The sequence below is a fragment of the Sinocyclocheilus anshuiensis genome, unplaced genomic scaffold, assembly GCF_001515605.1.
Source record: "Sinocyclocheilus anshuiensis isolate Anshui unplaced genomic scaffold, SAMN03320099.WGS_v1.1 scaffold331, whole genome shotgun sequence".
NCBI lineage: Eukaryota > Metazoa > Chordata > Actinopteri > Cypriniformes > Cyprinidae > Sinocyclocheilus > Sinocyclocheilus anshuiensis.
This window is the reverse complement of record NW_015552556.1, coordinates 374,481-391,025: the sequence shown is the minus strand read 5'-3', so window position 1 is coordinate 391,025 and position 16,545 is coordinate 374,481. Positions and strand designations below refer to the sequence as shown.

At 36.5% G+C, this 16,545-nt stretch overlaps 2 protein-coding genes across 6 annotated transcripts; both read right to left on the bottom strand.

Annotated features, from left to right (window-relative positions):
* Positions 1-209: 209 nt before the first annotated feature.
* On the bottom strand, positions 210-6,394 carry LOC107664577 (uncharacterized). The gene is made up of 7 exons (XM_016455184.1): positions 6,208-6,394; positions 4,657-5,075; positions 4,411-4,471; positions 2,632-3,765; positions 2,430-2,497; positions 2,282-2,325; positions 210-1,008 (listed from the first exon to the last, which is right to left on the bottom strand). Exons 2-7 carry the CDS (start codon positions 4,963-4,965, stop codon positions 921-923), a joined length of 1,704 nt encoding a protein of 567 aa, XP_016310670.1. The 5' UTR covers positions 4,966-5,075; positions 6,208-6,394; the 3' UTR covers positions 210-920.
* A 419-nt stretch (positions 6,395-6,813) lies between these two features.
* On the bottom strand, positions 6,814-16,107 carry LOC107664569 (uncharacterized). 5 transcript variants are annotated; one of them, XM_016455175.1, is made up of 8 exons: positions 15,851-15,910; positions 14,970-15,329; positions 12,733-13,301; positions 10,635-10,712; positions 10,456-10,545; positions 10,237-10,341; positions 8,681-8,852; positions 8,160-8,594 (listed from the first exon to the last, which is right to left on the bottom strand). In XM_016455175.1, the coding sequence occupies exons 2-8, from the start codon at positions 15,268-15,270 to the stop codon at positions 8,407-8,409; spliced, it is 1,503 nt and encodes a 500-aa protein (XP_016310661.1). In that variant the 5' UTR covers positions 15,271-15,329; positions 15,851-15,910; the 3' UTR covers positions 8,160-8,406. The 5 variants fall into 5 exon arrangements, 2 of the variants coding, with proteins under 2 accessions (XP_016310662.1, XP_016310661.1); XM_016455176.1 differs by lacking the exons at positions 8,160-8,594; positions 8,681-8,852 and adding an exon at positions 6,814-6,911; XR_001631474.1 differs by lacking the exons at positions 8,160-8,594; positions 8,681-8,852; positions 10,237-10,341; positions 10,456-10,545; positions 15,851-15,910 and adding an exon at positions 15,962-16,107 and having other exon boundaries at positions 10,643-10,712; positions 11,142-13,301.
* Positions 16,108-16,545: the final 438 nt, after the last annotated feature.

Below are 16,545 nucleotides of genomic sequence, written 5' to 3'. Positions count from 1 at the left end.
ACAATCCAGTTACTTTTCCCATAATCTAAATTAACACATTTACCAAGTTATGTGTAACTTCAGTTTAAAACCATATGGCTTCAAACTGGCATTTGTTATGAACAGTTACGAGAAACCTAAACATTTCAGAAAATATGCAATGATAACCACAACACTGGCAAGATTTTCATGCTGTTGAAAAGGTGTCATGATACTTATGAGAAGTCTTGCCAGTTTGAAACTGTTTATTTGAGTTTGTGGGGTTTTCCAGTACATTTACCACCTTCTTTTTTACCAGCCTGCTTTAACTGTGTTATGGCATGTTAGTTAACACTTAACCACAAATTTCCTACAATATGCCTTGAACATAACTATTCTTTGGTATAATAACATACAACAATAACAGAGTTCAAACAGGAAGAGGCAATGAACATTAATGGTGTTTTAGTAATATACTGTTACTTGTAGTGTAAGTCATTAACCCACAAATAGTTTAGCCAATTAATAGCATATATCATTGCTGCATTAAAAAATAGTGATAAATCCATCAACATGTGTTTCACTAACAACATGTAAACATGTAACTCAACCCTTAACCAAAGATTGCAGTGAGGTAAATACAAAGGCAGTCATTCAAATACTAAATATCTAAAACAATACACTAAATTATTTGCAGATCACAATAAGACAAGCTATAATAAGAAAAAGACCCATCTCAGGCATTTAAAACTATGTATTAAAAAGTAACACCACCTTTTTACTTTACCATCTATAGGGTAGCTGTAATAAACCAGAAACAACCAACCAACCAAAGTATATAACAGGAAAAATGGCATGGCAAAAAAAAAACTCTTAAATTAACTGCATTGCAAAGCATACATTCTTATAGTGTAAATAGAAAACTTCATAAAAGCATAATCAACATATCATTTTTGATCCTTCTAGTTTTTCTTCGACTCTTCGTTCTTGTCATCCAAATAGCCTGGAAAGCTTTCTGCTGGTTCCCATGTGTTCTGAAACTTTGCCCCACTGAGAAAAGTAAAATATAAATATGAAATTAAACATCAGGGATGTTTTTCCATGAAAGGCACTCTGTTGAACCCAAGGTACTATGTGTTCTTTGTCACTACTATGCTGTAATAAACTTCAAGATCTTCAATGACCTCCTTATTTTTTTTTCACATTAGTTATCAACCCATATGGACTTTTTGATGAAAAAGGTATCTTAAGCCCTATTCGGACAGGACTAGTTTTCTAAACTACGTTTCTTATCGCCTGACGTCTGCGATTGTCATGTACCAATTTGGACGGAACTAACATCTCTGTGTTTATTACAGAGGTGTGAGGGTCAGATCACGCGTTCTGTATGCATGCATTGCCTATAGTTATTCTGATTAATTACCATAGTATAACCACAGTTTACTACAAATACCATGGTGAAGCTATATGGCTATAGCAAAACCATGGTTAATGTGTGGTTACATTAGTTTATTAACTACTTTCTACTATTTATTTGTAGAAAATCATGTTTAATTTTCATAAAAGTACATATGTAATTAAAACATTATGTAATTGAGTGCAGAAATGAACGCGAGTAATCTTAACTTTGCTGATATTACAGTGGCCAGTCTTGACAGTTTACGTGATTTGGCTCTTGATTTTATTATTTTTTTTATTTGCCAGGAGGCAAACATATCAAAAATATCAAAGTATGTCTGTGAAACACAAATTTCTCTAACGACCCCCTGTAAAATTAGTCCCATCCGAATAGGGCTTTAGACAGCAGATATGTATACAATGCTTAAAGATATTAAAATCACATGCATACTGATGACTTTAAATTTATATTTATTTTACATGTTTATATATTCATGTAAGAATTTGAAAATTAATAAGTATGGAAAAAAACAACAAACTTGTTTTAAAAAAATCTATCTGTAAAATAAACATTTTTAGATGGCAACTACTTGACTCTGAAATTATATTTTACCATTTTTCACAAATAAAGAAACTGTTATAAAAAGATATGTATAAAATGGCATAAAAACACTGTAACCAACTGTGCACTCAGTAATCTTGTAATCTGGTGTGCAAGATATCGCTAATTTCACATACAGCACACAGTGAATATGACATGAATATGGCAAACTGAAAAACTCAGCCTGGTTGATATATAGGTCGACCACTAATATGCGACAAACCATTGAATTACACATATATGAAAAGAAACTAGGAACTAGGTTAAACTAAATGGTGCTGGTGTTTCTTATTGGGAGTGTGATATCAAATGAGGAAGACTTACCACAATGTGCAAGGCATCCACTTGACCCGAACTTCATTTCTTCCCTTTTAAAATTAAATGAATATCAGAGTTAAGCATAATGTTGTTTTTTATTTTCAAAATGATTTAAAGGCTCATGGGATGATGCATAAATGCACTGCATTCCTACCTTATTGTTTCTCCATCTCAGAATATTTTCAACAGGAAACACACCATTGTATGCATCATGAGAACAATCTAGAGGAAAAACATCACTCAGAATTTTCAAATATAACAGGATGATCTGCACAACAATAACACTAATCCAATACTGAATCCAGTAACTTATTGTATGTTGATCAATGAACATTTTTCCATTTTTGTAATATTACCTGACATCTTCCGCTTTCTAGGAGGAGAACGGAGTCCTGACTCATCACTTGAACTGGCATGTTTTCCGTTATCTGTTACTTTTTCATTTTCATGCACAGCTGGTGACTCTGATCCATTTGCATCCTCACTAACCTGAATTTGGCATGAGGTGGTGGACATGACAGCATAGACTTTTCTGACACTTGACTGTCCAACACTGGACTCCGACAGGGTTCCTGGCCTTGAGTCCAGGCTTTCCGCTACACTTTGGGGTGATAGTTGTGTCTCGCTGGTCTCAGGTACGTTCACCGCCGTGGATTCTGCACTGCGTTTGCTTGCAGATCCAGGACTTGTATCTGCTGCAGCCATACTCTTTGCTTCACTCAAAAGATCCTGTTTTGAAGAGTTATTTTGCAAGAGAGAGCTTTTTGAGGACAAAGCAGCCTCCAGCTGGGAGTCTGAGATTCTTTGGAGACGAACCTCAAACCTCTTAGCCTTAATATCCTTGGGAACAATAAGGTTGGTGTGGATCCGTTTGTGCATGGTTAAAGCACACTGAGTGGCAAACATTTGCTCACACTGACTGCATCTGACCTGAGGTTGAACTTCCTGACTGTGTGCGGTGAGCCCCTGAAGAGTCGTGAACATCTGCCCACACCTGTTGCAATTCTGAGGCATTGGGCAATTGTGACTCTTGAAGAGGAGGTCTGTTTTAAACCTTCTCTCACATTTACGACAGATATACACACTAGGGACCTGGTGCAGGGCTCTGGAGGGGCTAGACTGGAGGTCGCACTCGTCCGATGAACAACACAGACAGTGCCTCTGCATGCTGAGGTGCTGTCGGTCTCGAAGACCACGAGCAACACTTACATCATTAGCATGCTTTGGCGTTTTGATTAATTTCCTTTTTTTCATCACCTCTGATTTTGTTTTTTTTGTTAATATGTCCACACTTGTAGATGGTCCATTTTCAATGATTTTAGATGTGGTCTGTGATATGGTCTTGCTTGATGATTTCCGCCCTCTCACTCGTGGCACATTGGTGGGACAAACAATTTTCTGTTTTACCACATGTTGTGTGCATTTCGTCTCTTGGCATTTGGTCTTATGGCTGTTTTCAGCAATAGCACAGATCTTCTGAACCTTTCGGCCTAATGATTCAACACAAAAAAAAGTGTGAATTAGTATTGTTAAAACTCAGTAAAAACACATCAGAATAAATGTATTTTACTTCAGCACAACAACAGTGATGATGAAAAATATTAGTATTATTTATATATTATTATAGTACATTTTTTATATTTTTAATTAGTTTTTATTTTCAGTTCTCATTTAAAGTTTTAACCATTTTTATGTGCTTTTGCCATTTTTATTAGTTTTAGTTTGTTTTATACATTTGTATTTAACTTGTTTTAGTCATTTTAGTACTTAAATTTAAACATTTCATTTTCATTTAGTTTAAGATTTTCTATTAATATTCATATTTATTTCAGCTGTATTTCAATTAAAAACTATTTGAAATAGTTTTACCCCAGATTATGTGAGAATGTCACAGCAGAATGTTTTTAAAAATACCATTGAAATAACAATAAAGTGTTGTCACTTTAATTCTGTAAAATCTTAGTGATTCATATGGTCAGTGAGAACAAACTCTAGTAACTTTAACTCTAGTTTACAGTTTATCATTACAGTTTTTTTTAATATAATCTTTTATTTTTATTTTGTAGTGGTACTTCCCTGAGATTTATGTCTATTGCTATTTATTACCATGAAAAATTATCTAAAAATAGTAGTACCTGGTGTGCCTGACTGTATCGTCTCTGTTTCTGAGACATTCTCTGCTCTTTTTTCAGGCCCCTGTAATACACAAAACATAGCGATTAATATTAACTGGAAACAAGTCCAATCTCTGCTATTCATTTTAAATTATTTAACAAAATGTTGTACTTCTGTATTTTTGTGGTAAACAGCACAGAAATAACAACACTGATTCTTGTTGAAAACAAGTGAAAGCAATGACCACAGAACACATGCCCACTCACCACCGCCTCTGGCGTGACAGTGTCAGAGCTCTGTACATCAGGCTGGGAATTCATATTAGACACTTCCACCTCGTCATCTTCTCTTTTGAATTCGCTCCTCTGAGCCCTAATGATGGCCTCTGTCTTTTGCTGCTCACATTCCTCCAACTGCTGCTTCAACAAGTCAATCTCCCTCCAGCTCCGGGTGATCTCCATTCTGGTCTCCAGCAGCACTTTGCTGAATATTTTGACTATCTCTGAGGTTGCTTTCACCATGAGCCCTTGAATCAGGACCCTGAACTTAGCCGATAAAGCATCCTCCACTTCCATTGTGGGTCGCTGGTGGTGGATTTCTTACACGGAAAGGGCAGACTTACTGCCAGCGGCCAAAGCCTTCTTATTGAGTCAAGTTGAAAAACAGCCGTCCAATTTCAGGTTACCTTTCAAAAGAGGAGACATATTAAGATGTAGAAGTGAAAATGTTCATGATCCGTTACAACTAAGTTATGCTTCTTAGTCACCGAAACTCATGTTAGTTGATTAGATTTCGAGATTGTTTCTGTGAACTGCTGAGTTTAGTGTTATTTTATATCATCTGGCTGCCTACTTTATGACATTCTTGGAAGCATGAAATCATTCACATTCATGTTTTGCACAATATGCCATTTTGTACGAAATGGTAAAATGTGTATGAATTCAGCGTTTTAATAGAGTACCACTATAAATGGTAGCTATTATTCCTAATATCCATCATTAGCAGTAGCTACGTTTTTAGGAAAACCTAACATTAAGTGAAAATTATATTTAATAAATAACATTAAATACAGTTTTTAAAAACCTAGCAAAAGTCTATGTATTATGTTTAGGTGCTTCTGATCCTTTCAAAACGTATGAACATTTATTACAAATACGGACAAACCCAGCATTTATGTCAGTGAACAAATGACTTCATGATGGTTACTGATCATCTATTTGTCACCACGTACAAGCAGAAAATCTTAAGATGTTTACAAAATACATGTATTTTGTGGCCACTTTAAGATTTTGCAGCAACCATTTTTTTTTTACTTACCTGGTTTAAACGGTTGATAGTTATTAACAATACCCACTTTGAAATCAAAATTGGGAAAGAAAGAAAGAAAAAGCTTTTTATGGCAAGCTGACTGTGCAGGTTTCAACAGGACATGACCATAGACTGTATAAAAACAGGACATGTCCCGTGATGCCTGTGAAAAAAAAACGTGGATGGGGTGCATTTCTCTCGTTTAAAGGGACATGTCTGCTAAAGCAAGCAGGCTAAGGACGAAAACTGATTTCTCCCCAAAAAAGCTTGCATAAAAAAATATTTGTTCTGGTCTAATATGCCCCGCTTTCTGTAAACTAACAAAGATTAAATGGTCACGTTGGTTTCATAAATAACCTGCACTGTACTAGACGTAACGTTACTAGAAAAGCTACTCACCTCATCAATAATGATGGCGCCTGTGCAAATTCTGGAAACGAGAACCACTAGTATAACACATAGCCTATACACTCAAATGTAAACAAATATTTCATAAAAGAGAAGCTTACCTTCGATGAAATATCAATTTTGTCCGTTTGAGACAAGGGCTCTGAATCCCTCAGCCGCTGTGGGGAGTGTGAAGCGTCACCGCATAACGGGCCGACGGGAAACAAATATCAGCGGGACCGTATCCCACAACATTGCAGACAAACTGCATTTCTACCTGTAGTATTGTTGGCATGTGTCGTAACAAACCTTCTTGTTCATGTAGACAAACATAGAAACAGTAAACAAACCCATTTGTTTTGAACAGGAAAATTGGCGAACGTGTATAAAACTATTTTCATGCATTTATTTACATAGTCAAGTATTTGTCCATCCGTGTTTCATGCTCTTCATACTTGTCATTGAAGCTCGTAATTTACATGTAATGATCTTTAAACCAGACATCAAAACTTAAACTTAAAAATGCAGCCCGTCTACTTTAAGATTCTATTATTTTAATCTCGCTTTCTCCTCAATCCTTTCTTCAAACCCACCTCATGTCCTTCCCACACACGAGAGCTCCCATGAATGTTAGTCTGCCTGACTATATTCCTTCAAAAAAAGAAGACTGCACACACACACACACACACACACACACAAACAGCAGAGGACAATGTCACACATAACTATATTTTATTCACAACTTTACATTTTAAACATCACCTCTTTGAAGTTGTACAAGATATCGCTGGCCCATAGGTAAAAGATTTCTCTCCACAGCAGTTTCCTGCAGGAGAAAAGAACATCTTAAAAAGACGTTTCACATCATTTTAAAGTTCAGCATTTGAAACTGGAAATTGTGAGGCTTCACAATAAACTGAGATATGGCCTAAACACAAAAAGCTGTTAAAAGCTTAAATAACAAATACACTAAAGTGTAGGAGCACCACCCTGTTTTGTCTGCAGTCTATAGATTTTCCAGTAATATGTGAGGCTGATGTAAAATTAATAAAAATATATATATTTATCAATATAAAAGCCGGTCAACGTTGTAGCATATTTTGCCCACTAAGGAGTCTGTCTGGCCAACAGGTAAATCCAGTTTCACAATAGCAGATTTCCAGTTGTCTTCTTCATTTACATATGCAATAAAAGATCACAACAATCAGGCAGCATTTCACAGTAGTGGGTGTTAAAAGACCCAGCGACACCTTACTGAGTTAATGGCCCTGCTGGCTTTCCAACAATGTTTGGCATAGTGATAATGTAATCAAGCACCATTTGCCTATTTACATGAGTAATGAAATAAGAAAGTTGAGGCAGAGCAGTTTGTCTGAATGTATTTTATTCCTGTGATGGCAAAGCTGAATTTTCAGCAGCCAGTACTCCAGTCTTCAGTGTCACAATATTCTTCAAAAATCATTCTAATATGATAATTTGGTGCTTAAGAAATATGTATTATTATTATAAATGCTTTAAATATGCTTTTTGTGGAAACTGATACATTTATAAATATCTTTACTGTCACTTTTGATAAAAAAATTAATGTGTCCTTACTGAATAAAAGTATTACTTTCCTTCAAAAATAAACAACTAATTAAATAAATAAACATTTTAGTGACCCCAAACTTTTGAACCAGATTTTCTATCTTTTTATTTATTTATTTTTTTTGGTGTCGCCCCTCTTCCGAGCACAACAGAACAACTCTTCTCGCTGCAGACTGTGGTATGATGAAGTAGCTATGCTTTTAATATGTATGCGCAAACACATTTAATTTTTTTTTTGGTTTTGTTTTTTGTAGAGAATCCTATTTTCAAGTACTGTTTGCAGTTATACATGCCAAGCTTTATTTTTACATATATTTTGTTTTATATTTTAACTCCAGGAGACTGTTCTCACATTACATATGTTACATGTGTCTGTTTTACTTGTATTACTCATATGGAGAGTTAAAACTAAACTGCAGGACTGGAAATTTAAGAAGTCCATGGTTAAGACCATTTCAAAAGTTGAACTATTAATATCATGTGGTATCTCAGTAGTGGTAAAATGAAAAATTATTTTAGATAATGTACACAGATATTTTAGCCCTTACACAACACTTCACAGTTCTGAAAGAAGCAGCACAGATACACTCTTAGTAAATGTTTATTTCCACAACATAGTTTCATAATCCACCAAATACTACAGTTCTGAGTGTTACCTGTAGCTAACAGGGAACTAAATATATGAACTAGTGAATCAACAGTATCAGAACTAAAAACAAAAACAAATAAATACACTACTCATGTTCAGGACTTTCCTCAAATGAGCAGGTTCCTTCAAATTCCTCTTCAGCATTGAACTTCTGCTTGCATTTTGTGATATGTGTTTTTAACTGGCCTCTTCGAAGAACAGTGGCAGGACAGTAGCAGCAATGAAAATGTGCATATTCTCTGCATTTTAAGTTACACTTGACAATAGTGAAATCTGAAAAAAGTTTTAAAAAAAACTAGAGTGAATTAACATGCCTTGACAAAAGAACATCTTCATGAATTTGGAAGCACTATACACACCATCCTGCTGGACAGCCAACTTCAGATGATTCTGGACGTGGTTAACAACGCTCCCTAACTCTCTTGGCGTGTAGACCCAGGTCTCACAAAATGGGCAGTGATACTTGTCACAACACTGAGTGCACTTAGAGATACAGGGGCTTTCTCCATTTTTAAGGACAGTAATATGCGTCTAAAAAGGATATTTACAATTAAACAATGATTAACATCTTTAACATCAACATTTTGAATATTCAAATTCGTTAACAATTTGTTATAATCAAGATTTCAGCTTATTTAATCACCTTATATTTTTTCAGTATAAAGTTTGCCTTGACAACTTTTAAAATCTATTATAAATATTCTTACATTTGCAATATAGGGGTTATGAGGACCCAGCATGATGTAAGGAAAACAGTAAGTCAATTCCTAAAGGGCTAATGTAAAATGCAAGTGTCATTAAAATACACGAACAATATAACAACAACACAAATTGTGCTCATTCACTTACTGTTTCACTTGTTGGTGTTGAGTCCATCCTTGTCATGGAGTATGATAACAAATAATCCTCATTATTATGCACGTGCATTAAAGACATCCAGCGTGTCACCAAAATCTCCTATTACGCATTCGCATTAAAAACATCCCCTATGCTGGCTAAATTATTATGTAGTCTAGTGGATTAGATGAACTACGTCATCGTGCTACAGTCTGCAGCAAAACCCTCTTCTAACAGATAGGCAATGCAATAATGCTGACCATATTTAATTGAAACATGATTGAATTGTCCTTTTGCTTGTGTGTTTTTTTTTTTTTTTAATAATGTGAAGTTTATATAAATTTTTTGTGCACATAATGTATTTAATAACCTAAATTCATTCAATTATATTTGCTTTTTTATATATTTTACACTTTTTTTGAAGGTTATGGAAAAGCATGGTTTTTTCAATATATACACAGAACATTTTCTTTAATCTGTTCAATCCATTAAATCAAATGATCTGTTGATCATTTCTCTGATCATTTTCAAAATTGTTACTTGCAGTCTTATTCTAGTAATTACATTTTGCACTGTCAAACAAACAAGCATAAACATAAACAGCTTAAAGGGATAGTTCACCCAAAAATGAAAATTGTGGGTGAACTCTCACTCATGTCGTGTCAGTTGCGTTGCTGTCTATGCAGGGTCATAAAGCTCTTGGATTTAATAAAAAAATCTTAATTTGTGTTCCGAAGATAAACGAAGGTCTTATGGGTTTGGAACAACATGAGGGTGAGTAATTATCGACAGAATTTTCATTTTTGAATGAACTATCCCTTTAAAACATTGTATGGGCAGACCATCCTATGCTAGTAGGACAGATTCTATTATTCTAATTGTTAAGTTATACATATAATGTCAATTTGAAATGTTTCTTTTTAACATTTAGCGTTCTTCCATAACATCCAAGCAATATAAGCCCTAAGGAATTACCTTCATTCACACAATTGTGTCATAAATAAGAGGAATTCATATGCATGATTCATCATCATACAAGCAATTAAGAGATTAAATATTTGAGCCTGTGAACTCTAACCTTTGCTCTCCTTCGAAGGTAATCCCTGCGGTTGTGTAGCATCTTAGTACATCGTACGATCACCTCTGCCTCCCGTCCATACAACTGCGGCAATGCAGAAATGATCTGTGTAAAAGTAAAGCACAAATACACTCTCTGAAAACATGACTTTATCTTTATTCATTTCAGATAATCAAAACAGATCATCTCATCAGACAGAACAAATAGAGAGGACTGAACCTTTGCTGTAATCGGACCCCACTCAATGTTCCTGCTATAGCAGGCCCTCTGCCACACCTGAAACTGAGTCAGGATCTCCCTGGCCACAACCTGGTGAAAACACAAGAAACAAGTAATACTGGTCACTTGATGATCGTTCAAAAGCCTATAAATGAAATTCACTTTGTATAACTGCTTACACTGAACATCCTCTGCTTGTTTATGGGGTGTAAATTTCCTTGTTCCGTGGAAATGTGCTCTGCAAACCTTTGGCCGATCTACAACAAACACAGCAACAAATTAGTAAACCACAATTTCCATTGTTAATTTCATATCAGTTTGGATGCATTTAGAAACATTTCTATGCTTCTGTAATATTCTGCTCAAAAAACATGTTTTGTGGTTGAGAGACTGACCGCTTTGGTTTTAAAATACAGTTAATTCTCAGGTTATGTATTCTATCACGTGCATATAATGTGCTTGTTTATTATCATAACAGACAAAGATAAGTCTGCAAAAACAGACAATATTCATTTAATATTATATTTCATATGGAGTGCTGTTTGTCAGAAATATCTGCAGTCTTGCATTAGTCAGAAGGAATATTAAAAAGTATCAAATATCAAATTAAATATTCCTAATTTAATGTCTTGCTAGCATTTACTGCTTTTGTTGGAAAAAAGTATACAAATCCATCAGATAATGACCTGTATGTGGGGGATAATAGTTGTCCGACTACAATCACTCCAGGAGAGGCAGGCATCAAGACACAATGCTGCAGGAGATCACAGAAATCTTGTGGAAATGGCTGAGCAGGTCTTGTATTGTCCAACAAGAGTGTTCATCAATCCAAAAAAATAAATAAAAAAACACTGAAAAGGAGACTTGAAGTCTGAATGGAAGACTGAAATGGATCTCGAGCATTTTGGACTAACTTCACTGACTTGATGAGGTGGGACTGTTTGTCAGGAACAAGAAAGAGAGGTGCTACCAGTTGCTACATCTGATGGTTCATTTACTTTTTCCAACAAAATGCCATGAAAGTTGAAGCTACAGGGACACATCACAATTTAAGTGAAGGCCAGGGTACCTTTTTAGTCAAAATTTAAAGTGTAAAGTAATTCTAAAAAGACATTCTCAGGAAAGAGGATGTGCTACTACATACATACTCTGTCTTTACTGTAGTTGGAAGGAATATATAAAAACATTAAATACATAATATATACCAGCTATTACACATTGATCATTCAACAGCAAAATAATTCCTGTTGATGAAAATCAGTCATTCCAATTTATATATGCAGATGTATTAATCCTAAATAAGGAAACCTAAATAAGTTTCCTCATCTTTCCATAATGCAAAGATTCCATGCATAACAATTTGTCCACATCTTGTTTAGTTGTCTCTAAGGTGGCAACCATGGGACAGTGGTATCTTCTTGAGTTTTAACAGTGCAGACCATTTATAACATGTAAACATGAATTGATCCAATTCGGAATCAGTTCAAACTAAATTTCCAAACATAAATTAGATGTTTATTTCCCTCCTCTTCCATGGACTTTCAGTAAATGAGCCTTCATTTGCCTGGGATTCAGAAAGCTCTTTCCACAATGAGGGCAATTGTAAGTCTTCCCCGCGTGGCTGTGTCGTCTGAGATGAACTCGCAGGTTGGTAGCTCGATTGAATCGCATCCCGCATTGAGTGCAGCTGAAGAGTTTTTCCCGCGTGTGGATGTTCTGATGCTGCCTGAAGTTGCTCATTCGAGTGAAGGCCTTGCCGCAGTGTGGACAGACGTGAGGTCGCTCCCCTGAGTGGTTTCGCTGGTGAGCCTTGAGCTCGAAGTTGTACGTGAACGTCTGATCGCACTGCGAACAGCTCAGAGGCTTCTTGCCCTTGTGGATCAGCGAATGAGCCTTGAGGTCGCATGCTCTCGCAAACTTTTTCCCACATTGGGTGCAATGGTGGGATCTTTCTGCATGGATTTGTTCAGGCGTCCCATGTTTGTCCTGGGAGAAACACTTTGGGTATTGTGCATGGCTGATTGCTTTCTCGCCTGGACAAACATCAATGTGAGAATAGAGGACGGAACTCTTTGAACCAGGATAACTTTGTCCATTTTCTGGTTGGACAAATGAATGTGACCTCTCTGGTATGCTAGAGAGCATCAGCTCTGTTGTGCATAAATTACTATGTTGTGCCCTAATACCTTGATGTACCAGTGTGCTGACTGAATAAGGTGTGAAATATGAGGTGGCGTCTGGCATGTCGAGAGAGTTTAGACCTGGAAAGCTTTCTACCTGTATCTCCTCCTGATCACAAGGTCCTCTGAGCTCTCCCTGACTCGGATCAGCCATTTCTGCATGGCATCCGTCATCTCGGTTGACGCTGTCCCACACCGGAACCATCTCTTCCTCCTCCTTGACAGGTAGAAGATCCAGCTCCGTTTCTGTTTTTACTCTGCTGTTTGGCGAAGACGACGGCAAGTCCTCGTGCGCATCCTGAGCCGAAGGACTTTGTAACAGTCTTGAGTGGTTTGAATCCATTTCCTTATCGAGAGCAAAGTTTTTGTCGGATTTGTCTAAATTGCTCACTCTGGGTTGGAAGTCGCTAGTAGACTCACTGTGAATGACTGAATTGCCCAGAATCCTCTGCAGAAAATCCTGATGAATTTGTGCATTGGAGTTAGGTGTGACGATCTCTTTTGCAATCTGTCTGTGTACATCATTCTTCTCCTTAGAGTGTGTGTGTGCTGTCGTTTGTTTGTTAGACTCCAGGCGTTGTCTGGCACTCCACGCTTCTTCAGTCAGAGTAGGCTGATTGATAGACTGATCTCTCAGGCTTAGGCCTAAACAAAGGCGGTCTGCTCCTGCACAAGAAGAAAGGAAACAAAATTAAGGAACAGCACAAAAAGTATTTGAACATATGAAGAACATATACAGTGGTGTGAAAAAGTGTTGGCCCCCTTCGGCCGGCCACTCCTGGGAAGGTTCTCCACTGTTCCATGTTTTTGCCATTTGTGAATAATGGCTCTCACTGTGGTTCGCTGGAGTCCCAAAGCTTTAGAAATGGCTTTATAACCTTTTCCAGACTGATAGATCTCAATTACTTTCTTTCTCATTTGTTTCTGAATTTCTTTGGATCTCGGCATGATGTCTAGCTTTTGAGGATCTTTTGGTCTACTTCACTTTGTCAGGCAGGTCCTATTTAAGAGATTTCTTGATTGCGAACAGGTGTGGCAGTAATCAGGCCTGGGTGTGGCTAGAGAAATTGAACTCAGGTGTGATAAACCACAGTTTTAACAGGGGGGCAAACACTTCTTCACACAGGGCCATGTAGTTTTGGATTTTGTTTTCCCTTAATAATAAAAACCTACATTTAAAAACTGCATGTTGTGTTTACTTGTGTTATCTTTGACTAATATTTAAATTAGTTTGATGATCTGAAACATTAAAGTGTGACAAACATGCAAAAAAATAAGAAATCAGGAAGGGGGCCAACACTTTTTCACACCACTGTATATGCCATGTGATGTTCTTAACAGTAAAATAACAGATGCATTGCAATCCATAAATGGAGGACTACAATAATTTAAAGAATACTGAACTGATTTGTAAGATGAAACTGTCATTCTGCAGGTCAATGATAAAAGTAAATAAAAAAAACACCTATAACCATTTGCTTGTGAGAATGGAGAAAGCACTGCACACTGTTGTAGCTTGCAAATATTTATTAAATTAATAATGAAAATTAATATTTTGAGGTTCTTCAGGCATTTTGAAGGACATGCTTTGGTGAACTTCCAAGGGCAGGAATATAATCATAATAATAAGATTAGTATTACAAAGACTAACAATAATAAATTATTTTAAAAGGTCATGAGATGGATGGATGGATAGAATATATTCATAATGTTGTAATAAATAATAAATATTATTACTGTAACTATGTGTATGAGTGTGGAATGGATTAGTAATAGTATAGATAAATATGGTTATTCTATATATAAATTATTAATAATAGGTCACATTTAAATGTAAAAATATGATGTTTAGTATTATATTTATTTAAATCTATGTATTTCAGATTTAGCCTATTTAATTCTAGTGCCTTGTTATTGTCCAGTTTTAGATATGTATGCTGTAACCAGTGTTATTTCAGTATTATTTAAATACTAGCATTTTTTTAAATACTTTTAATTAGCCTTGTCATTTTTATTGGGATTTGTTTTTTTAAACATTTACCTTCACTTAAAACTATTTTTATTTCAGTTTGAGTAGTTTTAGCATTTCAACTTGTTTTATTTCAGCCATTTAGATTTTCAACTAAGTTACATGTTTACATTTAATACATTTATTTTATTTCAGTTAATGGTTTTTAAAGTAAAACAGTTTTTGATAGCCTGCATTTGGGTCTGACTCAGAGATGCTGGAATAGGCTTCAGCCCTCCCAACATAGGATAAATTATAACGGGAAAGGATGGATGGATGGATTTTAATAGTTTAAGTTATCAATAATAACAGAAGTTTTAGCTTACCCCGGACTGTCTCTACAGGCTGGCTCTCATCTCTGCTGCTGGACTCTCCTGTTCGGCCACAGTCCGGGCACCGTGTCTTCCTCCCCCGTTCCCATTCCCTCTCCCGCTCCCTCTCCCTCAGTTTACTCTCAGACAGCTGCAACCTTCGTTTCAAGACCTCCACCTCCTGTTTACGGTGACCCACTTCCTCGAGGAAGCTGTCTTCCACCAGCCTGGTTATCTCAAACATGGCTGACTTGAGGACGGTCTCCATGACAACGGCGAGCTGAGACTGGAATGTGAGGAAAAAGGCTTCCGACATCTTCCTGTCTCTTCGAGGACACCTTGATGCAGTGAATGACTCCGGTGAAAATAATCACCCTAAAAAGACGCAAAGACAGAATCAGAAAACTGTGATATTACTGGCATCATGACGACCAACTAAAACCCGTGTCAACTTGTTCCAAATCTGGTATTTTCATCAAGACTCTCAGCAGGTGGGCGTTTTGTTATTGTTGTTTGTGCACCACGTGCATGATGCAACACACAATCTGATTATTGCTGCCAATGCTATGTTATTAGACATTTCATTTAATTTAATTTATGCATTCAGCAGACGCTTTTATCCAAAGCGACTTACAGTGCATTCAGGCTATACATTTTTTACCAGTATGTGTGTTCCCTGGGAATTAAACCTTTTGCGCTGCTAACGCAATGCTCTACCACTGAGCCACAGGAACATTAGAAATACGTCTGTATATGCATATGAATGTTTTCACCTGGTTTTCTATGGTAAATAAGCTTGGTAGTGACCCTCTCTTCGGGCCTTTTATGTAAAAAGTAAATGAAATGAACAGGACAGTGACAAATAACAAAAGCCACATTATTCAGACGGAGAATACCTTATGAAAACGATTCTCGCACAGCGAATTCCTCGGCAAAAACCCGCGGAATAATGTGATGAACAGGACAGTGACAAATAACAAAAGCCACATTATTCAGACGGTGAATACCTTATGAAAACGATTCTCGCACAGCGAATTCCTCGGCAAAAACCCGCGGAATAATGTGAAAAAAAAGACGGTATTATTGTTGTAATATGATCGTTGAGGCTGACAGTGTCATCTTGAGCGGATGCAGAAAATGTTGATGTTTCCTTTGTTACTGCCCCCCAGTGGACTGGAAGATGCCACAAATAGTGTGTGCTAAATGTACATGTAGTGAGCTGAAGGAGCGACGTTTAGTTTTTCTGATCTGTGCTGTATAAAAATGGCAATTACTTGACTGTAATGGACGTAAATGAATCTTCATTAGAAATTAACATGTTAATTTGTAACATTGGCGTGTTCTAATCGATTTAAATGTTACGTGTCACAGCGGGTTCCTATGTAGGCTACATGTAGTGGCTTTCGTATCCGACTCGCAAAAATTATTTTTATGAGCAGTATTGAAAAGAGTCACGAACTGAGGAACTACCTGTTTGATTCAGTCTGGCGAATCCTTCTTTGAACGAATTCACGGAATCCATCAGCGCGGATACTGACAGATTCACTTACAGTTTACTAGTTTACAAAGCACATCAACCACTGAAACCATA